Genomic DNA, 20,429 nt, shown 5'->3' on the forward strand with positions numbered 1-20,429 from the left:
AGCAAACTGAGTCAAAATATCCTTTCTACCTCCCATCTTTTTCTAAGTTTTCCTTTATTGTATTGAAATTTGATCCTGTCAAAAATCCCAATTAACAACTATATCCATACCATCAAAATCATGAATGGAAAAATTTGGCATATCTAGAAACTTCTCATCTGTGAGTTCAAAGTTGATGATTGTATGTGTTGGTTGTGTGAAGGTGTTTGGTATAGTATATTGAATTGGAGAATAATAAACATCTTCAAGATTGAATGTAGAAGTGGGTTGAGAGAATGAAGTATTAAATGTTTGTTGTTTATCTAGAGGATTTGAGTAGTCGAAGTTAGGTTTAAGAACTAGAGTGTATTGTATGGATGGTCGAAGTGAGGTTTGTTGTTGATATTGTTAGTGGTAGTAGTAGTTTGTTTGAGGGGTTGGAGTGTGAGGAGTTTGTTGTTGAGATGAGGTGGTATATAATGGGTGTTGTTGTGTGGTTTGAGTGTGATGGTATGTTTGTTGGACATATGAAGATGTTTGGAACTCAAATTATGATGTGTACACTTGGGGAATTTAATGTTGTATGAGCGAGACTATTTTTTTATGTTGAAGAATAGGCATGTTGACGGGGGTCGTTCAAAAATTATGTGTCAGCAACATGCATAAATGAAATTGATCTAAACCATTTCATATATCCTCAACGTGACTTACATTCACCATCTACCATGTTCCCTTCCAATATCAAATGTCTCCATGCTTATCTTTGTTTAATTTGCGTCAATGAAGATCCTAAGATTGGATCATGGTCATCTCGTGGTGTTCCCTTAGACATTTTGGCTGAAAGGAATTTTTTGTACAAACCCAAACTGAAGTTTGAGCCTATCTGTTTGATGCATTTCAACAATAAAGAAACAAATTATAAATGTTTTCACACTCCAAACCAGACTATCACTATAATCACACAGTGGGTATCAAAGGTATGACATCCATATAAACTGTTACGTGAAATATAATATTTAGAGTGCAAATACTTATCTTAGAAAACATAGAGAGATTGTAAGGTTACAAACTTAGGAAGTAGTGATGCGACTGTGGTAAATTTCAAGCATTTCATTTATCTTGCTCTCATGTCATCGCATCATGTTCTAGTATAGCCACGACCACTCCATTCACATACCAGATGTGTTCAAAATTCTTAACGTATTCAAAGTCTACAAAGAAAGCTTCATTGGACTTCCACATGAGGAAAACTGGCCACAATATGAAGGATTTACTCTTTGCCACGATGAGTTTATGCGAAGGAATAAGAAATGACACCTAAATAGTACCTGAATCAGAACCGAAATGGGCATTGTTGAAAAAGAAAAGAGAAGACGTGAGATTTGTCGCCAAATAGGCCATATGCGTAAAAAATGTCTAGATGCAACAGACTCGTCTAAATGATTATGCTAGTTGTTTTAGTTCATCTTTTAGTCAATTTTTTAGTTATCTTATGTAATGTTTATGGATCAAACAATGAGAACTATATTTAATATTAAAAAGTTTTGATTACAGAGTACAGATACATCAACTAAATATCAGAATGCTTCTTATGAAACTAATCAACAACAAAAAATAACACGAATAGATCTTCAACTCCTCTGTTAACTTCTCCTCGATGGGTTTCGAACATGCAATACACATCTAAATCATCTTTAACTCAACTCATATAATACATGTGTGTATACTCAAAGCTATCATCCGTCAAGGTTATGTATGGATAATGATACTCTACTTTTCTCACCTTCATATTTGGCCACCCAACTGTCAAAAATTCGTATTGTTGGCTGCGAGCAGTATTCTGAAATTTCACTGCGGATCTAGACAAAAACTTATTTTTTTGTCACGCTAATAAAACACAAGAGTCTATACAAACATGTATTAAAAAGAAAATACTAAGTAAGATGAATAATGTTTCTTCACATCAAACTATTTATAAAAAAATCGATGCACAAATAATTGAACTTTGAGTCTACACAATTCTCCGCCAATAAATATAACGGGTGATTAAATCCCTCACCTGTGTAACCTCAAAATATAACACTACAAAATTAAAACTGAAAATATTTGCACAATCTCACCCGCAATTTTCTCCCACTATAACTAAACTCTGTAAATTCTCTTTTTATCTTTAATCTCTTGGAACAAAACACAGCAAATAAAAATACTTAGAACTCTGATGCAATGAACGTTGAGTAGTAACTTTAATAATAGAAGTGTGTGGAATTCTTGTTGATCACCATATCCAATAATAGAAAAAAAATTGACTCTCATTGTATGTTTATGTTTTCTTCTCGCTTCCCTCAAATTTTCTATGCTTCTTGAATGGAAAAAGTTACTTAGAATTGCAATTAAAATTATCTCTAATTACATAATGAGAATTTTGTTTTAAAAGTTCCGATTGCTTTGTTTCCACGTGGAGATTTCAGATAGCAGCGGCTTTGCTTCAACATAGCAAGAGTCTATAAAAGTCTATAAAAGAACCTTCTCATAAAAGGAGTAGTATTAAAAAAAACAATAGAACTCAAAACATACTTTCTCAATCAAAGTTTCGAAAGATTGAAGTGAATTTCAACGATTGTGGATTAGTATGATGTTATGCCTTCTTAAAAATATTTATGAGAAGAGAAAACTATTATTATCTTTATAATTATTTTTTGAAGTCTTGCACTTGGGTTTGAAAAATGAAAATGTCAATGTTTTAAGCAATTTTTCTAATTTATTTTTTTCCCTAAATATAATTAGTATAATTAGGGAGCTCTATGCACAAAACTAAAGATTAATTATTTGAGTTGGGTTGACAAAACTCTTTTTCAAAAAATATAACATGCGATTATATGTTTGAAATTTAAACTAAATTAAAAAAAAATTATATTGTTGCATTGAATTGAATCCAAATTATTCAAAATTTAACACTTTTATATATTTATAGCTAAGTTCAGACCATTCAAAAGATTTACCTTTGTTACATTCTTAAAAATGAATAAGATTTTTACTATATCATCCAAATACTCTTAAATAATTATAATTAAATTAAATAAATAGTTTATATTTTAAAATTGTTTATTTTATATTATGAAAATTAGGATTTTTAAGAAGAATGAAGAAGAATAAAGAAGAGAGAGAAACTATATTGTGAGAAAATAGAATCATGAAATAGCTACTAATTGATTTGTAACATTTCTTGTATATATAGGCAACAAAACATACGATTTACAAACTGCAATATTCGACTATGTCAAATACTTGCTTACACACTTCGACACACATATTGTATTCGACTAACACAACTATGTTGAATACAACTTTCCTAAAACATTGAATTACATCTTCTAACATCTCACTTCATCTTCTAACACATCTCGTAATTCATGTTTTCAAGGCTTCTTATCCTAATGCTTCTCTTCAACTCATCAAATAAGACTTTTTTCAAGGGCTTGATGAGTATGTAAGTTTGTTGTCGTTTTGACTTGCAATGATCAAGTTCAAGTTTTCCTTTATTTTACTCGACCCACAAGGAAATGATACCTTATCTCTATGTCTTTTTTTCGACCATGACACACAAGATGATTTTCCAAGTCGATAGTTGACTTGTTCTCGACAAACAATTTCATTTTCTTAGGTTCCATGATCTTGAGCTCTTCGAGCAACATTTGTATCCATATTGCCCGACATGTTGCATACGATGCAACCATGTACTTAGCTTCACAAGATGACAAAGCCACAATGATTTGCTTTCTTGAACTCCAAGACATCGGAGTACCTCCAATCATGAATATGTAGCTTGCCATACTACTTTTTTCGTCTTGATCTCCACTGAAATCTAAATTAGTGTAGCCATGTACCTCTGTTTCGATGTTGGTATTCTTCTGCCTTGCATCAACACACAACGATCAATTGTACCTTTTACGTATCTTAGTACTCTATTGATTGCAGTTAGATGACATTCTCAAAGTTTCTCCATGAATCTGCCCAACAAACCGACACTTTGACTAATATTTGGACTATTGTTGCATATATACCTTAAGGATCCAATGATTTGCTTGTACAATGTTGCACTTACAAATTCATCATTTGTATCATTTCTCAATTTTGCTCCAGTCTTCAATGGTGTGACAGTTGCATTGTAGTTGCTCATCTTGAACCTTTTTAATATATATTGGGCATACTTCTTCAAGTGTAGAAACACTTATTCGCTTATATATTTAAACTTCATCCCTAAGAAATATGACAAGTTTCCTAGGTCGGACATTTCAAACTCCTGCATCAGTTTCGACTTGACCCTTTTTATTTCTGTTTCGCCTGCACCTGTAATCAGCAAGTCATCCACATACAAGCATATAATGAATCGACTGAGTCTTCTTAAATTATTGACATACACTTCATGCTCTGAAGCATATTTGTAAACTCTGCGCTGATCAGAAAGCTATTTATTCTCTTATTCCAAGCCCTTGGGGCTTGCTTTAAGCCATATAGAGCCTTCCTCAATCTGTACACCTTGTGCTTCTGCCTTTATTTCAAATCCTAGTGGTTGACTGACATAAACCTCTTATTCTAACGGTCCATTCAGAAATGCTGACTTTACATCTAGTTGACGTATTTTCCATCCTTTATATGTTGTAGTCGACACAACAATCCTAATGGTTTCCAACCTTGCAACAGGTGCATAAACTTCATAGAAATTTATACCACGTTTTTGTAGAAAATCTCTCGTCACTAATCTTGCCTTACACTTGGAGATTTCAACATTTGGACTTAGTTTTAACTTGTAGACCCATTTCACATCAATTGGCTTCTTGATTTACTTTTCGACAAACTCTCATATCTTGTTCTTCTCGATTGCCCCATGTTCTCTGTAACACCCTTCTAAATACCCCAAATTCTTATAATTAAAATACACATATATTCATCAGAGTAATTATGCCCCGAAGGGTGTCACACGATCATTTCACTACATTCATCAAATATCCTGTCATGCTCATTTATTTAATTCAAAATATAAAGTATCTGCATAATACGCAGCGGATAGAAATCAATTCAATTATTCCAAACATGTAACATATTACATGCAAAATGGTTCACAACCAATCGATAAAATATTCAAACATCCCACCCCGATGTTACATCTATCAGAGCATGACCCACTAGGAGACTACACTAGACTCCAATCATTAGCTTCTACTCAACTCACTGCTCGTTACCTGAAAAAGAGTTGTAAGGGTGAGTTCCTCAATCAATATAACAGGCATTATACGACATTATGTAATGTTAAGTAAATGACGCATCAAATCACCCCAACCAGACTACACACTCCATAACGGCAGTATCAACGCAACATCATACTCAGCAATAACATATAGCATATATATAGATATATAATCTCAACCCATGCTCCACACCAATAACACAACACGACTATTAACTCACTAATTCCTCACAATGGAAATTAGCTACAGCCCCACCGGCTATGCCATGCATTCATTATACAATGAGACTCTACACATGCGGTACCGACTCTTCTTGAACATATAGTCCAAGCTCACCGATCCCTCTGGATACGGCTACTGAGCTCACTAGTCCCACTCATTGAGATCTAATGACTCACTCACTAATTCCTCACCATGGGAATTAGCTACAGCCCCAAAGGCTAGACTATGCACGCTACTCATTTAGTATGCAAGCATCAACAACAATCCACAACTCACTAATTCCTCACAGTGGGAATTAGCTACAGCCCCAAAGGCTAGACTATGCATGCTAATCACCTAGCAATGCAACAACAACAACAACTCAAGAATAGACATATGACAGTCTATTCACAGATACATACATAACTGATACATTTACAGTATAATGCACACCAACCAACACATTTTGTCAATACATTTATCACAAAAGCATATCACACATGCTATAAATCAAATACAGTATTAGCACACTCTACTAATAACTATACTACTCAAAACAACGGGAATTGATCCCTATTACATCATACCTCAGCTAAGTCTCACTACTCAGCCTAAACAGTCAAAAACTGCACATCAACAGCACAGGAAATCACAATCCTGCCCATACGCGTACTGTCCATGCCATACGCGTATTGCCCAAACCTGGCCAACTCCATACGCGTAATGCCTACTCTCTTACGCGTATTGCGCATCTCCTCGCCCAACTCATACGCGTACCACCTATCCCATACGCGTACGCTACGCGTAACAACTTCCCATTACGCGTACCAACAGAGACCAATTCACGTTCAAAATGTCATCTTTCTCTCCCATACGCGTAAGGCTTCCCCCCATACGCGTACCAACATCTCATACGCGTATTGCCTAGTGCCATACGCGTATGACCAGAGACCAGATTTCCAGATCTGCTATGGTTTTTCCTGTTACGAGTTCTATTCGATCTCACCTTCCACAGTCCAAATTTACACAGAAATCACTCATATCATCTAACCCGAATCATTCCCTATTCGATTTCACAACTCCTGACATTATCACATACAATTCCTACGAATTTCTTTCGATTATCACCCAATTTCGTTCATCAATTATTTCCACAAATTCATCATAATCATCCAATTCAAAGGTAATTTAAAGGTCTATCACTACCCATGACATATTATCATACAATACCCGTTAATCAACGATAAACCCCCCTTACCTGAGTTAATCCGGCAATTCTGCAGCTTCAAGCTTTTCCTCCCTTCAATCCCTTGTTCTCTGGTTCTCTTTTTGCCCTTTTCCACGTTCTGCCTCTTTTTCCTTTCCACGTGAAAACAATAAACCTTTTTACCAAATGGGACCTTTTTACTGATTTCCACTTTTATTCCAATTATAAAATAATAATCCAATAATAATAATCCCAATAATTATTATTCCCAAAAATAATAATATTAATCCAAACTTCCAATTATTCAATTAAATTAATAAATAAAATATTAATTTAAATTAAATAATTAGCTTATTTTAATTGGGGTGTTACAACTCTCCCCCACTAAAAGAGTTTTCGTCCTCGAAAACATACCTCAAGCGAACAACTCCGGATAAGACTCCTTCATCTGACTCTCAAGTTCCCAAGTCACATTGCCACCTGCTGGTCCTCCCCAAGCTACCTTCACCAAGGCAATCTCTTTACCCCGCAACTGCTTCAACTCTCGATCCTCGATCCTCATAGGTGATGTTTCAACAGTCAGGTTATCTCTCACCTGTACATCATCTACTTGGACAACATGCGACGGATCATGAATGTACCTTCTCAACTGAGACACATGAAAAACCTCATGCAAATTCGCAAGCGACGGCGGTAAAGCGATACGATAGGCTACTTCTCCTATCCTCTCCAAAATCTGATAAGGACCAATAAATCGAGGTGTCAACTTCTTCGACTTCAAAGCTCGACCAACACCGGTTATCGGAGTAACACGAAGAAACACATGGTCTCCCTCTTGAAACTCAAGTGACTTCCTCCTCTTATCATGATAACTCTTCTGACGACTCTGAGCAATTCTCATCTTCTCCTGAATCATCTTAATCTTTTCTGTAGTTTGCTGAACAATCTCCGGTCCAACCACAGCACTCTCACCGGACTCATACCAACATAAAGGTGTCCGACATCTCCTACCATACAAAGCTTCAAACGGTGCCATACCAATACTCGAATGAAAACTATTGTTGTAGGTGAACTCAATCAAAGGCAAATAACAATCCCAAGCACCTCCTTTTTCCAAAACACAAGCTCTCAAAAGATCCTCTAGTGACTGAATAGTCCTCTCAGTCTGACCATCAGTCTGCGGATGATATGCAGAACTCAATCTCAACTTAGTTCCTAAAGCCCTCTGCAAACCTTCCCAAAACTTCGATGTAAATCTAGGATCTCTGTCCGAAACAATACTCGACGGAATACCATGCAAGCTTACAATCTTCTCAATATACAACTCGGCTACTTGGAACCCTTCTTCACATTTTGAGTCCCAAACAAACGCTTGTCCCTTTCTAGTCAACATTGTCAACGGTAACGCCAACTTAGAGAATCCCTCAATAAACTTCCTATAGTAACCTGCCAGTCCAAGAAAACTTCTTATTTCAGAAACTGACTTCGGAGCTTCCCACTTAGATACCGCTTCTATCTTAGAAGGATCAACGGCAACACCACCTCTGGAAATCACATGGCCAAGAAAACTAACTTCTTCTAACCAAAATTCACACTTCGACAGTTTAGCAAATAACTTCTTTTCTCGTAGAACTCCCAAAACCACTCTCAAATGCTCAGCATGCTCTTCTTCAGATTTCGAATACACCAAAATGTCATCAATAAACACTACTACAAACTTGTCTAGGTACGGATGAAAGATCCTGTTCATATACTCCATGAATACTCCAGGCGCATTAGTCACACCAAAAGGCATTACAGAATACTCATAATGTCCATACCTTGTTCTGAAAGCAGTCTTCTGAATATCCTCAGTTTTCACACGTATCTGATGATACCCAGATCTCAAGTCTATCTTGCTGAACACACTAGCACCAACCAATTGATCCATCAAATCATCAATCCTCGGTAAAGGATACCGATTCTTGATCGTCACTTTATTCAATTGCCTGTAGTCCACACACAACCTCATAGTACCTTCCTTCTTCTTAACCAACAACACTGGTGCACCCCACGGTGACACACTCGGACGAATAAATTTCTTATCCAACAGATCTTCCAATTGACTCTTCAATTCAGCTAACTCAACAGCAGACATACGGTACGGAGCCATCGATATTGGTCTAGTACCAGGTACCAAATCAATCGAGAACTCAACTTCACGTTCTGGTGGCAATTCATTCACTTCTTCCGGAAACACATCGGGAAAATCACACACCACAGCTAGATCACCAATCACCAGTTTATCTTTAGCTTCCATAGTCGCTAACAGCATAAACAACTCTGCCCCATCTGCCACTTCCTCATTCACCTGCCTGGCTGATAGAAACAAACTCTTTCCTTCTTCAATCTCAGGAAATATCACAGTCTTATCAAAACAGTTGATAGAAACTCGGTTGAACACCAACCAGTTCATACCCAGAATAACGTCAATCTGCACTAATGGAAGACACACAAGATCTATCCCAAAGTCTCTACCAAAAATACTTAAAGGACAATTCAGACAAACCGAAGTAGTAGTCACTGAACCCTTCGCAGGAGTATCAATCACCATACTACCCAACATCTCAGATATCTCTAACTTAAGTTTCACAGCACAATCCAAAGATATAAAAGAATGAGTAGCACCTGTGTCAATAATAGCTACAAGAGGAAAGCCATTAATATAACACGTACCTCGGATCAAACGATCATCTGCAGAAGTCTCAGAACCCGATAAAGCAAAAACCTTGCCTCCCGACTGATTCTCTTTCTTCGGCTTAGGACACTGCGGACTGATATGACCCAACTCTCCACAGTTGAAGCAAGTCACAGTCTTCAACCGGCACTCTGCAGCCAAATGACCACCTTTTCCACACTTGAAACACTTCATCTCAGCACTGGTACACTCATGAACACGATGTCCAGCCCGACCACATCTGTAACACTTAACAGGGGCACTAGAGTCTCCCCCACTAGGCCTCTTCATCCCACTCTGCCTCTGGAAACCTTTGCCAGCTGCATATGGTTTCCCACGGTCAATCTGATTCTTGCCTTTCCTATCAACCCTCTGTTGATAGCTCTCAGCTCTGGCCTTGGAATCCTGTTCGAAGATCCTGCAACAGTCAACCAAATCAAAGAACACTCTAATCCTTTGATACCCAATAGCTTGCTTGATCTCGGGACGCAACCCGTTCTCAAACTTCACACATTTGGAAAATTCCCCAGCAGCCTCAGCATAGGGAGTGTAATACTTCGACAGCTCTGTGAACTTAGCAGCATACTCCGTAACAGACCTGTTACCCTGCTTCAATTCCAAGAACTCTATCTCCTTCTTTCCTCTGACATCCTCTGGAAAGTACTTCCTCAGAAATCTCTCTCTGAACACTGCCCAAGTAATCTCAGCATCTCCAGCAGTTTCCAACTCAGTGCGGGTAGCAACCCACCAATCGTCAGCTTCCTCTGACAGCGTATGTGTACCGAACCTGACCTTCTGGTTATCAGCACACTCAGTTACTCTGAAGATCCTCTCTATCTCCTTCAACCATTTCTGAGCACCATCTGGATCGTATGCTCCTTTGAACATTGGAGGATTGTTCTTCTGGAACTCACTCAGTTGACGAGCAGCTCCCATTCCCACAACATTCGGATTTCCTCCAAGCACTCCAGCTAGCATACCCAGAGCCTCAGCAATTGCAGCATCATCTCTACCTCTCCCAGCCATCTCTATTCTGAAAACCCAACAAACCAAAGCAATAAGTACTGATAGGGTTACACAACACCTATCCCGTACAGGGGAAACAGAATAATTACGACTCGACACGACCGACTATGCTCTGATACCACTAATGTAACACCCTTCTAAATACCCCAAATTCTTATAATTAAAATACACATATATTCATCAGAGTAATTATGCCCCGAAGGGTGTCACACGATCATTTCACTACATTCATCAAATATCCTGTCATGCTCATTTATTTAATTCAAAATATAAAGTATCTGCATAATACGCAGCGGATAGAAATCAATTCAATTATTCCAAACATGTAACATATTACATGCAAAATGGTTCACAACCAATCGATAAAATATTCAAACATCCCACCCCGATGTTACATCTATCAGAGCATGACCCACTAGGAGACTACACTAGACTCCAATCATTAGCTTCTACTCAACTCACTGCTCGTTACCTGAAAAAGAGTTGTAAGGGTGAGTTCCTCAATCAATATAACAGGCATTATACGACATTATGTAATGTTAAGTAAATGACGCATCAAATCACCCCAACCAGACTACACACTCCATAACGGCAGTATCAACGCAACATCATACTCAGCAATAACATATAGCATATATATAGATATATAATCTCAACCCATGCTCCACACCAATAACACAACACGACTATTAACTCACTAATTCCTCACAATGGAAATTAGCTACAGCCCCACCGGCTATGCCATGCATTCATTATACAATGAGACTCTACACATGCGGTACCGACTCTTCTTGAACATATAGTCCAAGCTCACCGATCCCTCTGGATACGGCTACTGAGCTCACTAGTCCCACTCATTGAGATCTAATGACTCACTCACTAATTCCTCACCATGGGAATTAGCTACAGCCCCAAAGGCTAGACTATGCACGCTACTCATTTAGTATGCAAGCATCAACAACAATCCACAACTCACTAATTCCTCACAGTGGGAATTAGCTACAGCCCCAAAGGCTAGACTATGCATGCTAATCACCTAGCAATGCAACAACAACAACAACTCAAGAATAGACATATGACAGTCTATTCACAGATACATACATAACTGATACATTTACAGTATAATGCACACCAACCAACACATTTTGTCAATACATTTATCACAAAAGCATATCACACATGCTATAAATCAAATACAGTATTAGCACACTCTACTAATAACTATACTACTCAAAACAACGGGAATTGATCCCTATTACATCATACCTCAGCTAAGTCTCACTACTCAGCCTAAACAGTCAAAAACTGCACATCAACAGCACAGGAAATCACAATCCTGCCCATACGCGTACTGTCCATGCCATACGCGTATTGCCCAAACCTGGCCAACTCCATACGCGTAATGCCTACTCTCTTACGCGTATTGCGCATCTCCTCGCCCAACTCATACGCGTACCACCTATCCCATACGCGTACGCTACGCGTAACAACTTCCCATTACGCGTACCAACAGAGACCAATTCACGTTCAAAATGTCATCTTTCTCTCCCATACGCGTAAGGCTTCCCCCCATACGCGTACCAACATCTCATACGCGTATTGCCTAGTGCCATACGCGTATGACCAGAGACCAGATTTCCAGATCTGCTATGGTTTTTCCTGTTACGAGTTCTATTCGATCTCACCTTCCACAGTCCAAATTTACACAGAAATCACTCATATCATCTAACCCGAATCATTCCCTATTCGATTTCACAACTCCTGACATTATCACATACAATTCCTACGAATTTCTTTCGATTATCACCCAATTTCGTTCATCAATTATTTCCACAAATTCATCATAATCATCCAATTCAAAGGTAATTTAAAGGTCTATCACTACCCATGACATATTATCATACAATACCCGTTAATCAACGATAAACCCCCCTTACCTGAGTTAATCCGGCAATTCTGCAGCTTCAAGCTTTTCCTCCCTTCAATCCCTTGTTCTCTGGTTCTCTTTTTGCCCTTTTCCACGTTCTGCCTCTTTTTCCTTTCCACGTGAAAACAATAAACCTTTTTACCAAATGGGACCTTTTTACTGATTTCCACTTTTATTCCAATTATAAAATAATAATCCAATAATAATAATCCCAATAATTATTATTCCCAAAAATAATAATATTAATCCAAACTTCCAATTATTCAATTAAATTAATAAATAAAATATTAATTTAAATTAAATAATTAGCTTATTTTAATTGGGGTGTTACATTCTCCTTGCATAGCTCCAACCAATTTGAATCATTTATGGCTTGATCGAGATCAATTGGTTCTGATTCAACCATTATCATCACTTCTCATATGAGGTCACCATCTACATCAATTGCTTGATCTTGAAATCTTTCATATCTTATGAGTCTTGTCCACTCAGTTCTCATTATAGTCGATCTTCGAACATTCTGCTTAGGTGGTTCTTCATTTTGATTGATTGTGACTTCAGTTTATTGGTCTTCTTCAAGCACAGTTGTGATTGTATCTTTCTCATATCGAACTGACCCCTTAGTCCAATTCCACCATTTTCTTTCGTCCACCAGAATATCCCTATTGATCACTAGCTTATCATGATTTGGCGAATACAACATGTATGCAGTACTAATCGAATGATAATCTATGTGCACCATGGTCTGACTTCGATCATCTAGCTTCTTCCATAATTATTCTGATACATGCCTAAAACACATTAATCTGAAAACTCTAAGGTGACTAGCATTTGGCTTCAGTTTTGTCCAAGCCCCATAAGGTGTCTTCTCAACTATCTTCTTAGTTGGACATTTGTTTAGAATTTATATTGTTGTTGAAGTTATTCCACCCTAAAATATCTTTGGCATTTCTTTAGCTTTCAACATACTCCTGGTCATGTTTACTATACTTTTAATTCTCCTCTTAGTTATACCATTATATTGAGGTGTATAGGATGCAATGACCTCATGCTCTATACCTTTCTCACTGCAAATCTTGCAAATTATTTAGAGGTGTGTTCACATCCGTCATCAGTTCTCAGTTTTGTTAACTTACATTCACTTTGTTTCTCAACATGCACGTTAAACTTCTTGAACTCTATGAACACCTCACTCTTCTTTTCAATAAGTTAAATCCACAAATATCTGTGATTTAATCTATGAAAGTTAGGAAATAGAAATTATCTTTATATGATCTTACTTCAAAAGGTCCACACACATCAGAGTGAACAAGCTCCAACTTTTCTCTCGACTTCATGGACAAGTCATGTTTGAATGTTTTCCTAGCTTGCTTTGCTTTGCAACATTCCTCACACACCTGACTTGGTTCCTTCACCCAAGGTAAGCTATACAACATCTTTTTCTGGTTGAGCATACATAGACCTCTAAAGTTTAGGTGTCCATACATGTGATACCATAGCCAATTCTTATTTTCTACTGCAATTGAAGCAAGACATATATGACAAACTATGCCGATCTCAATCTTGAAGGTTTTGTATATTCAAATGGTGCTTTGAGGATCATCTTTCATTCACCATTATACACCTTCGTATGATTTTCTTCCAACTCCGTGTTATACCTTTTTGCAAGTAATTGAATTATGCTTATCAAATTACTTATAATCGAAGGTACATACAATACATTAGTAATACTGGCTTTTTGATCATTTATTCGCAACATAACTATGTTTCCTCTTCTAGTTGATGTGACATATCTACCATTTGCAAACCTGGTCATTTTCTTAACCGATTCATCTAACTTGGTGAAGTAGTTTTTATTACCAATCATGTGATTTTTGTATCCTGAATCCAGGTACCACATATTGATTTGTTCATTATTCAACTAAGTATTTGTCATTAGTAGCATATCATCAGATCCACCTTCTCCAGCATGTGTGTAATGCACTTCGTCATTATCTTTTACTCTCGATTCCTTCATTATCCAACAATATCGTGCATAATGACCAAATCCTTGACAGTTGTAACACTGCACCTCCTTCATGTCAACTTTCTTCCCCTATTACTTGTTGCCCGTGACTTTCTTGGTTGAATCAGAGTGATTCTTTGAATTCTTGCTGGACTTCTCATCATTTGCAAGATTATTTCTCTATTTCTCCTTTTCTCTACCAAATTTATTAATGAATCTTGCTTGCAATTCCAGTTCAGCCATTTTCTCCCTTTCTGAGTTCCTTTGCTTCAGCCTCATCTCACGAGCCTCTAATGAAGCTTGAAGTTCTTATAACTTCATTTTAGCTAGGTTCTTGGACTCTTCAATAGACACTACAATATAATCAAAATTTACAGTCAGAGATCTCAACACTTTCTCAATCTTTTGTAAGTCGTTGATCGATTCACCACACACCTTCATCTGGTTCGAGAATAACACTAATCTTTAGAAGAAATCAACAACCGATTCATCTACTTTCATCTGTATTATATCAACTACTTTCTCAGCGTCTGAAACTTCACCTTGTTCAGTTTTTCATCTTTTTTGTACAAGTTCATCAACTTGTCCCACACTCATTTGGACATTTCTTCTTCAATAATCTTCTCGAACACGCTAGGATCCATACATTGATGAATCAAGGAAATAGCTTTTCCATCTTTCTTCCTTTGTTCCTTGTGTGCAATCTTCTGAACATCATTTGCATTCACTTCCAACATAGGTACTCCATCACTTACGATTTCAGCGACATCTTGAAATTTGAAGATGACATTCATTTGCGCAACCACCATTTGTAGTTCTCACCTTTGAAAACCGGTATATTCGCTTAATATTGTGTTGATGTTGTGTTTCCGTTTGCCATTACAAATTCACTCTGAATCGCAACCGGATTCATTGATATCCGTTTGTTGGAACAATTAGGATTTTAAAGAAAATAAAGAAGAAGAAGAGAGAGTAGGAGAGAGAAACTATATTGTAAGAAAAGGAAATTATGAAATTGCTACTAACTGATTTACAACGTTTCCAGCATTGACAACTAACATATTGTTTACAAACTGCAGTATTCGACTCTTTCAAATACTTGTTTACACACTTCGACACACATGATGTATTCGACTAACCCAACTAAGTCGAATACAACTTTCCTAAAACACTGAATTGCATCTTCTAACATCTTGCTACATCTTCTCACAATAACTTTTAAAAAAAATTAGATATTTGTTCAGGATCGGTTTAACCGATAGACATATTTCACCATATAATAGTGAAGAACTCAATTTAAATCGGAGCAACTTTCTCTATCAATTAATTTAACACTAATTCTTTTTTATCATATACTAGTGATACTAGTGAAACATTATGAATTTCAATTTAAAATTAAAATCTATTCATGAAGAAAATCCCACTTCACATTCTAAAATATCCAATCAAATTCAATTTTATACGTATTAAATTATTTTTCTAATAAAATGTGATGTAAAATTCAAAATTTTGACATCACAAAAACATCAATTTAGACAGGAATTTGCAACTTTGAAAAAAAGGCTGATAATTCTTCTAACCTTTTTTATTAGTTTCAGTCGCTGACTATATATTAAACTATAGAATGTCCTTGACCAAAAAAATAAAATAAAAACTAGAGAATGTCCTAAAGAATATTTGACCTTCACTTCCTTTATTTTTCAAAGGGTCTAAAGAAATAAATAATAATTTTTTTTTTACAAAAAGAAATAATGAATAAATGGAATCTATAAAAAATACATTCCTGAAACTGTCGGTGCTCATCAAAATTTAATTTCATTTATTACTATAGTAGTAAAAGAAAACTAAAACTAATAGATATATAAATAAGATGTCGAATAATATTTGTATTTTTAATATTCAAATAACATAATTATTGCTAATATAACATATTATTATTACTAACAACAATTTTTTGTTAAAAAAAACAACTAATGCTGAAGAAATTAAAAAAAAAAAGTTGTACTTATTATATGTCATTGATAATCTACAAATCAATGAAAATGAAAACTGATTATCAAAATCCAAAGAAGGTACATGCATAAATTTTTTCTCACCTCCATGATGAACCTGCTACATATAGTGAAACTACCAGCATGCAGGCCCCACTTGATCAGAAGACTCACCACCACCATTGTTTTCATCTTGTGGAGCTTGTTTCTCTTGAACAACATTTTCTTCTGGCAGATTCATGTTGTTGTTATTGGTTTCATTCTTTTCAGATTGTAGAACAAGTTTACCTTGATTATAAAGATTGCTCAATAGATGAAAATAAGGACAAGTTCTTGAATCAAGTGACCTTTTCCTATTAGCATTATCCTTTGTTTTTCTGAAATACTTGTTTATGTTCTCCCATTTCTCTTTGCACCTCTTTGCACTTCTTTTGTATCCTAACTCCAACATCCCTTGTGATATTCTCTCCCATAGTGGTGCCTTATTGGTGTTGTTGGTGTTGTTGTTGTTTCCTTCTTTTTCTTCATTGTTGTTGTAATTGCACCTCAAGTTTATCAATGCCAACACTTCATCTTTTGGCCATCTTCTCCCAATATCCTCTTTCTCGCCGGCGGTATAAGTGCGAGGTTGAGGCAAAGTAGTAGAAGAAGAAGGAAGGGTTGAGCTAGGGTTTTCAGATGTTGGTTGAAGAGTTTTGTCATGGATTTCAGGATTAGGGTTTTGGGAGTGCAATGTGGTAGAATTTGAGAAATGTTTAGGTGCAATTACCTTGGATTTGTCTTCTTTTCCGATTCCAAAGCTTTGAATTGAAGCTAAAATTGAAGAGGAATTTGTTGTTGATGAGAATTTGTTCAAGAACTGAATTATATTGGCTTGTCTATCACCAGCAATAGCTTGTTCTTGTGCCATCAACTCAAGCTCTTTGTTCATTTTCTCCATCTCTTGTTTCTTCCAAGCTTCTTCTCTACTAAACTTCTCTTCATCTCTTTTAATCATATCTTCAATAAGCTTGTTATGCATCTCTTCTTGTTGATCCATCATTTTCTTCACAACACTCTCGCAAAAACCCTTAAACACTTCAAATCTATCACCACCTCTTTTCCTCTTCCTCTCATCATTCCTAGTACTTTTCTCAAACACCTCATCTTCATCTTTCTTCTTCACCAAAACATCATCATTTCTCGAATCATCGTCATCATCATTCGATCCACTCCTCATCTTATCTTGCACCTCGCTCCGTTTACTCTCACCACCACCACCACCACCTTGATAAACCTCTTCAAGTTCAGTAACAAACCGAAAATTCTTACCGTAATTATTCTGATTATTATTAATATTGTTGAAAAATCTACTTTCTTCTTCAAATTTCTCTTTGCATTTCTCTGCACTACGTTTAAATCCAACCTCAGCTAGCTTCCTGCACACACCATAAGTGTATAAATCCAAAACAACAATTGAGCTTAAAATTAAAGCACTTAATTACTAACATACACAGCAATAATAATAGTAATAGACAAATTCTGTTACTGTTTCTCTCGAAGTGTGTGTCTCGTGGTGTCAGTTTCTGTATGAGCTGAATTGAAGGTGCACGTGTGCCTTTGTCTTCCACATGGAAACTTTTTTCAAAAATAATCTCAAATATTTTGGCAAACTAATTATGATTTACAATTATACGATAGAAATTAGTTAAGAAGATGATTGAATATACCTTGATACGTGTTCCCAGGTGAAATCTGGGAACCAATTCTCCATGTTGGATCTGATCTTCAAGAGTGCAAGAACTTCGTCGTTGGTCCAAGGATCGACGAGTTGAGGTAGTATTTGTCTTTGATCTCTTTCAATTTGGAAGTTGTTGATGGAAGGAGTGTTGGTTTGTTCCTTTTGTTCATCTTTGGTGTGATGGTGTAATGGGTGCAAGAGATTGTTTGGTTGAAGTTGGGGTGGTAATTGATGATGATTATAAGGATCAAAAGATGGAAAAGTGTTGTTGTTGTTGTTGTTATTTGGTGTTGTTGAAAGAGGGAAAGGTAAATGAAGAGGTAGTGATGATGAAGAGGTTCTTGGAGTTATGAATTGGTGGAATTGGTCTGGGACTCCATCAAACATGTTTGTGTTTTGTGTGTTAAAAGAAAAGAGCACACTTTGTTTACTTTAGTAGTACTGTCTTTTGAATTCAATTCATATGCTCTAGTGTGAAATAAATCAGCATAATGTGAATGTTATTGCAACTTTACAAACTCTATATTTTTCTCTCTCTTGTTTTCTCTTGTTTTGTCTCTGCCTCTCTCTCTCTCACGTTTATCAAAAAAATTGTCTTTGTATGGAAGGGAAAAGATTGCCCACCACCACACCCTTTTAGAAGAAAGTGAATTCACTACCCTAACTCATTATTATATTCTATACATGTGTGCTATTTGGATCTAGGTTAGGAGCATGCATCTACACCGTTTGATTACGATTTTGAGTTTTTAAATATAAAAACTTTAGGTTAAAATCTAGATAGGTGATTTTGATTGGACGACCAAGATACATGTGACTAGGCACATAACACCTATATGTGTTATTTTAAACACATAAAATTGGACATTATTTCATATACATGAATAAAAAAAATAATTGTAAAATTTAAATTGAATCTAATTCAAACTTATAAATTTGAATGAATAAGGGATGATTTCCCACTATTTATAATTATATTTTGTGATATACTATATTCAATGTATTTGATTCATATATATATATATATATATATATATATATATATATATATATATATATATATATATATATATATATATATATATATATATATATATATATAAAAGTTATTCAATAAATTTTTGAAGTTAAAATTTATTTATAATAAAAAATATAATACATTTTTACAATTTTGAATAAAGATAATCAGAATATCTTAATAGATTCAATAAATTTAGATAAATTTTGATATCATTTAGTCGAACTATAACACCATTCAATTCATATTATCTTATTGTGCTAAAAATATTATAGAATATAAAAAGTTACTTGAATATATGATTTCCATATATAATTTTTCAAAAACTTTCATATTCAATAAATTTTAAAAGTTAAAATATATTTATAATAAATTATAATAAAAAAATTGAATACAATTTTTTAAATTTAAAATTGAATATCTAGAACACTTAATCAATCTGAATATCTTAATAGATTCAATGGATTGTGGATAGATTTTGATACCACTTTGTGAGCCTATAATACAACTCAATTCATATTCTTATATTTACAGTTGTGTGTTAAGAATCTTATATTATAAAAAAAATTACTTGAATATATCATTTCCATAAATAATTTTTCAAAAACTTCCATTGAATTAAAATTTATTTATAATAATTTATAATAAAAAAATTGAATATATTTTTTTAGATTTAAGATTGAATATCTAGAATGAGTAATCAATCTGAATATCCTAATAGATTCAATGAATTTTAGATAGATTTTGATACCATCTTGTTAGTTTATAATACAACTCAATTCATATTCTTATATTTTCAGCTAATCTTATATTATATTAAAAAAATACTTGAATATACCATTTCAAATATAATTTTTCAAAAACATCCATATTCAATAAATTTTAAAAATTAAAATCTATTTATAATAAATTATAATAAAAAACAGAATACATTTTTTTTAAAATTTAAGATTGAACATCTAAAATTTAGAATGTGATTAAAGATTCAATGAATTGTGGATAGATTTTAATACCATCTAGTCAGACTACAACACAATTCAATTTACATTATCTTATATTGACAGTTGTGTTGTGTATTTACTGTGTTAAGAATCTTATATTATATAAAAAAATTACTTTAATATATCATTTTCCTATATAATTTCTCAAAAACTTCCATATTCAATAAAATTAAAATCTATTTATAATAAATAAAAAGTGATTTTCTTAAACAAGTCAATCAAGCAACGTTACAAATAAAAAATCCATATTTTCTATTTACAAATAAAATCCAAACTCATACTCATCTTTATCATATATATTGTAATGAAGAATTTAGGTGGTGAAATGAAAGCGGAGATTGAAGAAGAGGCGCGTGGAGATGAGTGAGGTTAATAGGAAGATAGAAAAAAAT

The 20,429-nt window shown here is 35.0% G+C and overlaps 1 protein-coding gene across 3 annotated transcripts; it reads right to left on the reverse strand.

Moving 5' to 3' along the window:
- Positions 1 to 5,035: 5,035 nt before the first annotated feature.
- LOC127091394 (trihelix transcription factor GTL2) lies at positions 5,036 to 18,612 on the reverse strand. Of its 3 annotated transcripts, none has more exons than XM_051030020.1 (3): positions 18,008 to 18,612; positions 16,404 to 17,716; positions 5,036 to 5,219 (listed from the first exon to the last, which is right to left on the reverse strand). In XM_051030020.1, exons 1-2 carry the CDS (start codon positions 18,403 to 18,405, stop codon positions 16,435 to 16,437), a joined length of 1,680 nt encoding a protein of 559 aa, XP_050885977.1. In that variant the 5' UTR covers positions 18,406 to 18,612; the 3' UTR covers positions 5,036 to 5,219; positions 16,404 to 16,434. The 3 variants fall into 3 exon arrangements, with proteins under 3 accessions (XP_050885977.1, XP_050885976.1, XP_050885975.1); XM_051030019.1 differs by lacking the exon at positions 5,036 to 5,219 and adding an exon at positions 10,665 to 10,847; XM_051030018.1 differs by lacking the exon at positions 5,036 to 5,219 and having other exon boundaries at positions 16,149 to 17,716.
- Between the last annotated feature and the right edge of the window lie 1,817 nt (positions 18,613 to 20,429).

Source organism: Lathyrus oleraceus, chromosome 6 (genome assembly GCF_024323335.1).
Source record: "Lathyrus oleraceus cultivar Zhongwan6 chromosome 6, CAAS_Psat_ZW6_1.0, whole genome shotgun sequence".
Classification (NCBI taxonomy): domain Eukaryota; kingdom Viridiplantae; phylum Streptophyta; class Magnoliopsida; order Fabales; family Fabaceae; genus Lathyrus; species Lathyrus oleraceus.

Bases quoted from the DNA above. Each gene is read 5' to 3' on its own strand.
- LOC127091394 (XM_051030020.1), bottom strand. From the start codon at position 18,405: ATGTTTGATGGAGTCCCAGACCAATTCCACCAATTCATAACTCCAAGA. The intron at 17,717-18,007 runs GTATATTCAATC...TGGTGTGTGCAG, and splicing joins ACCTGGGAACACGTATCAAG to GAAGCTAGCTGAGGTTGGAT.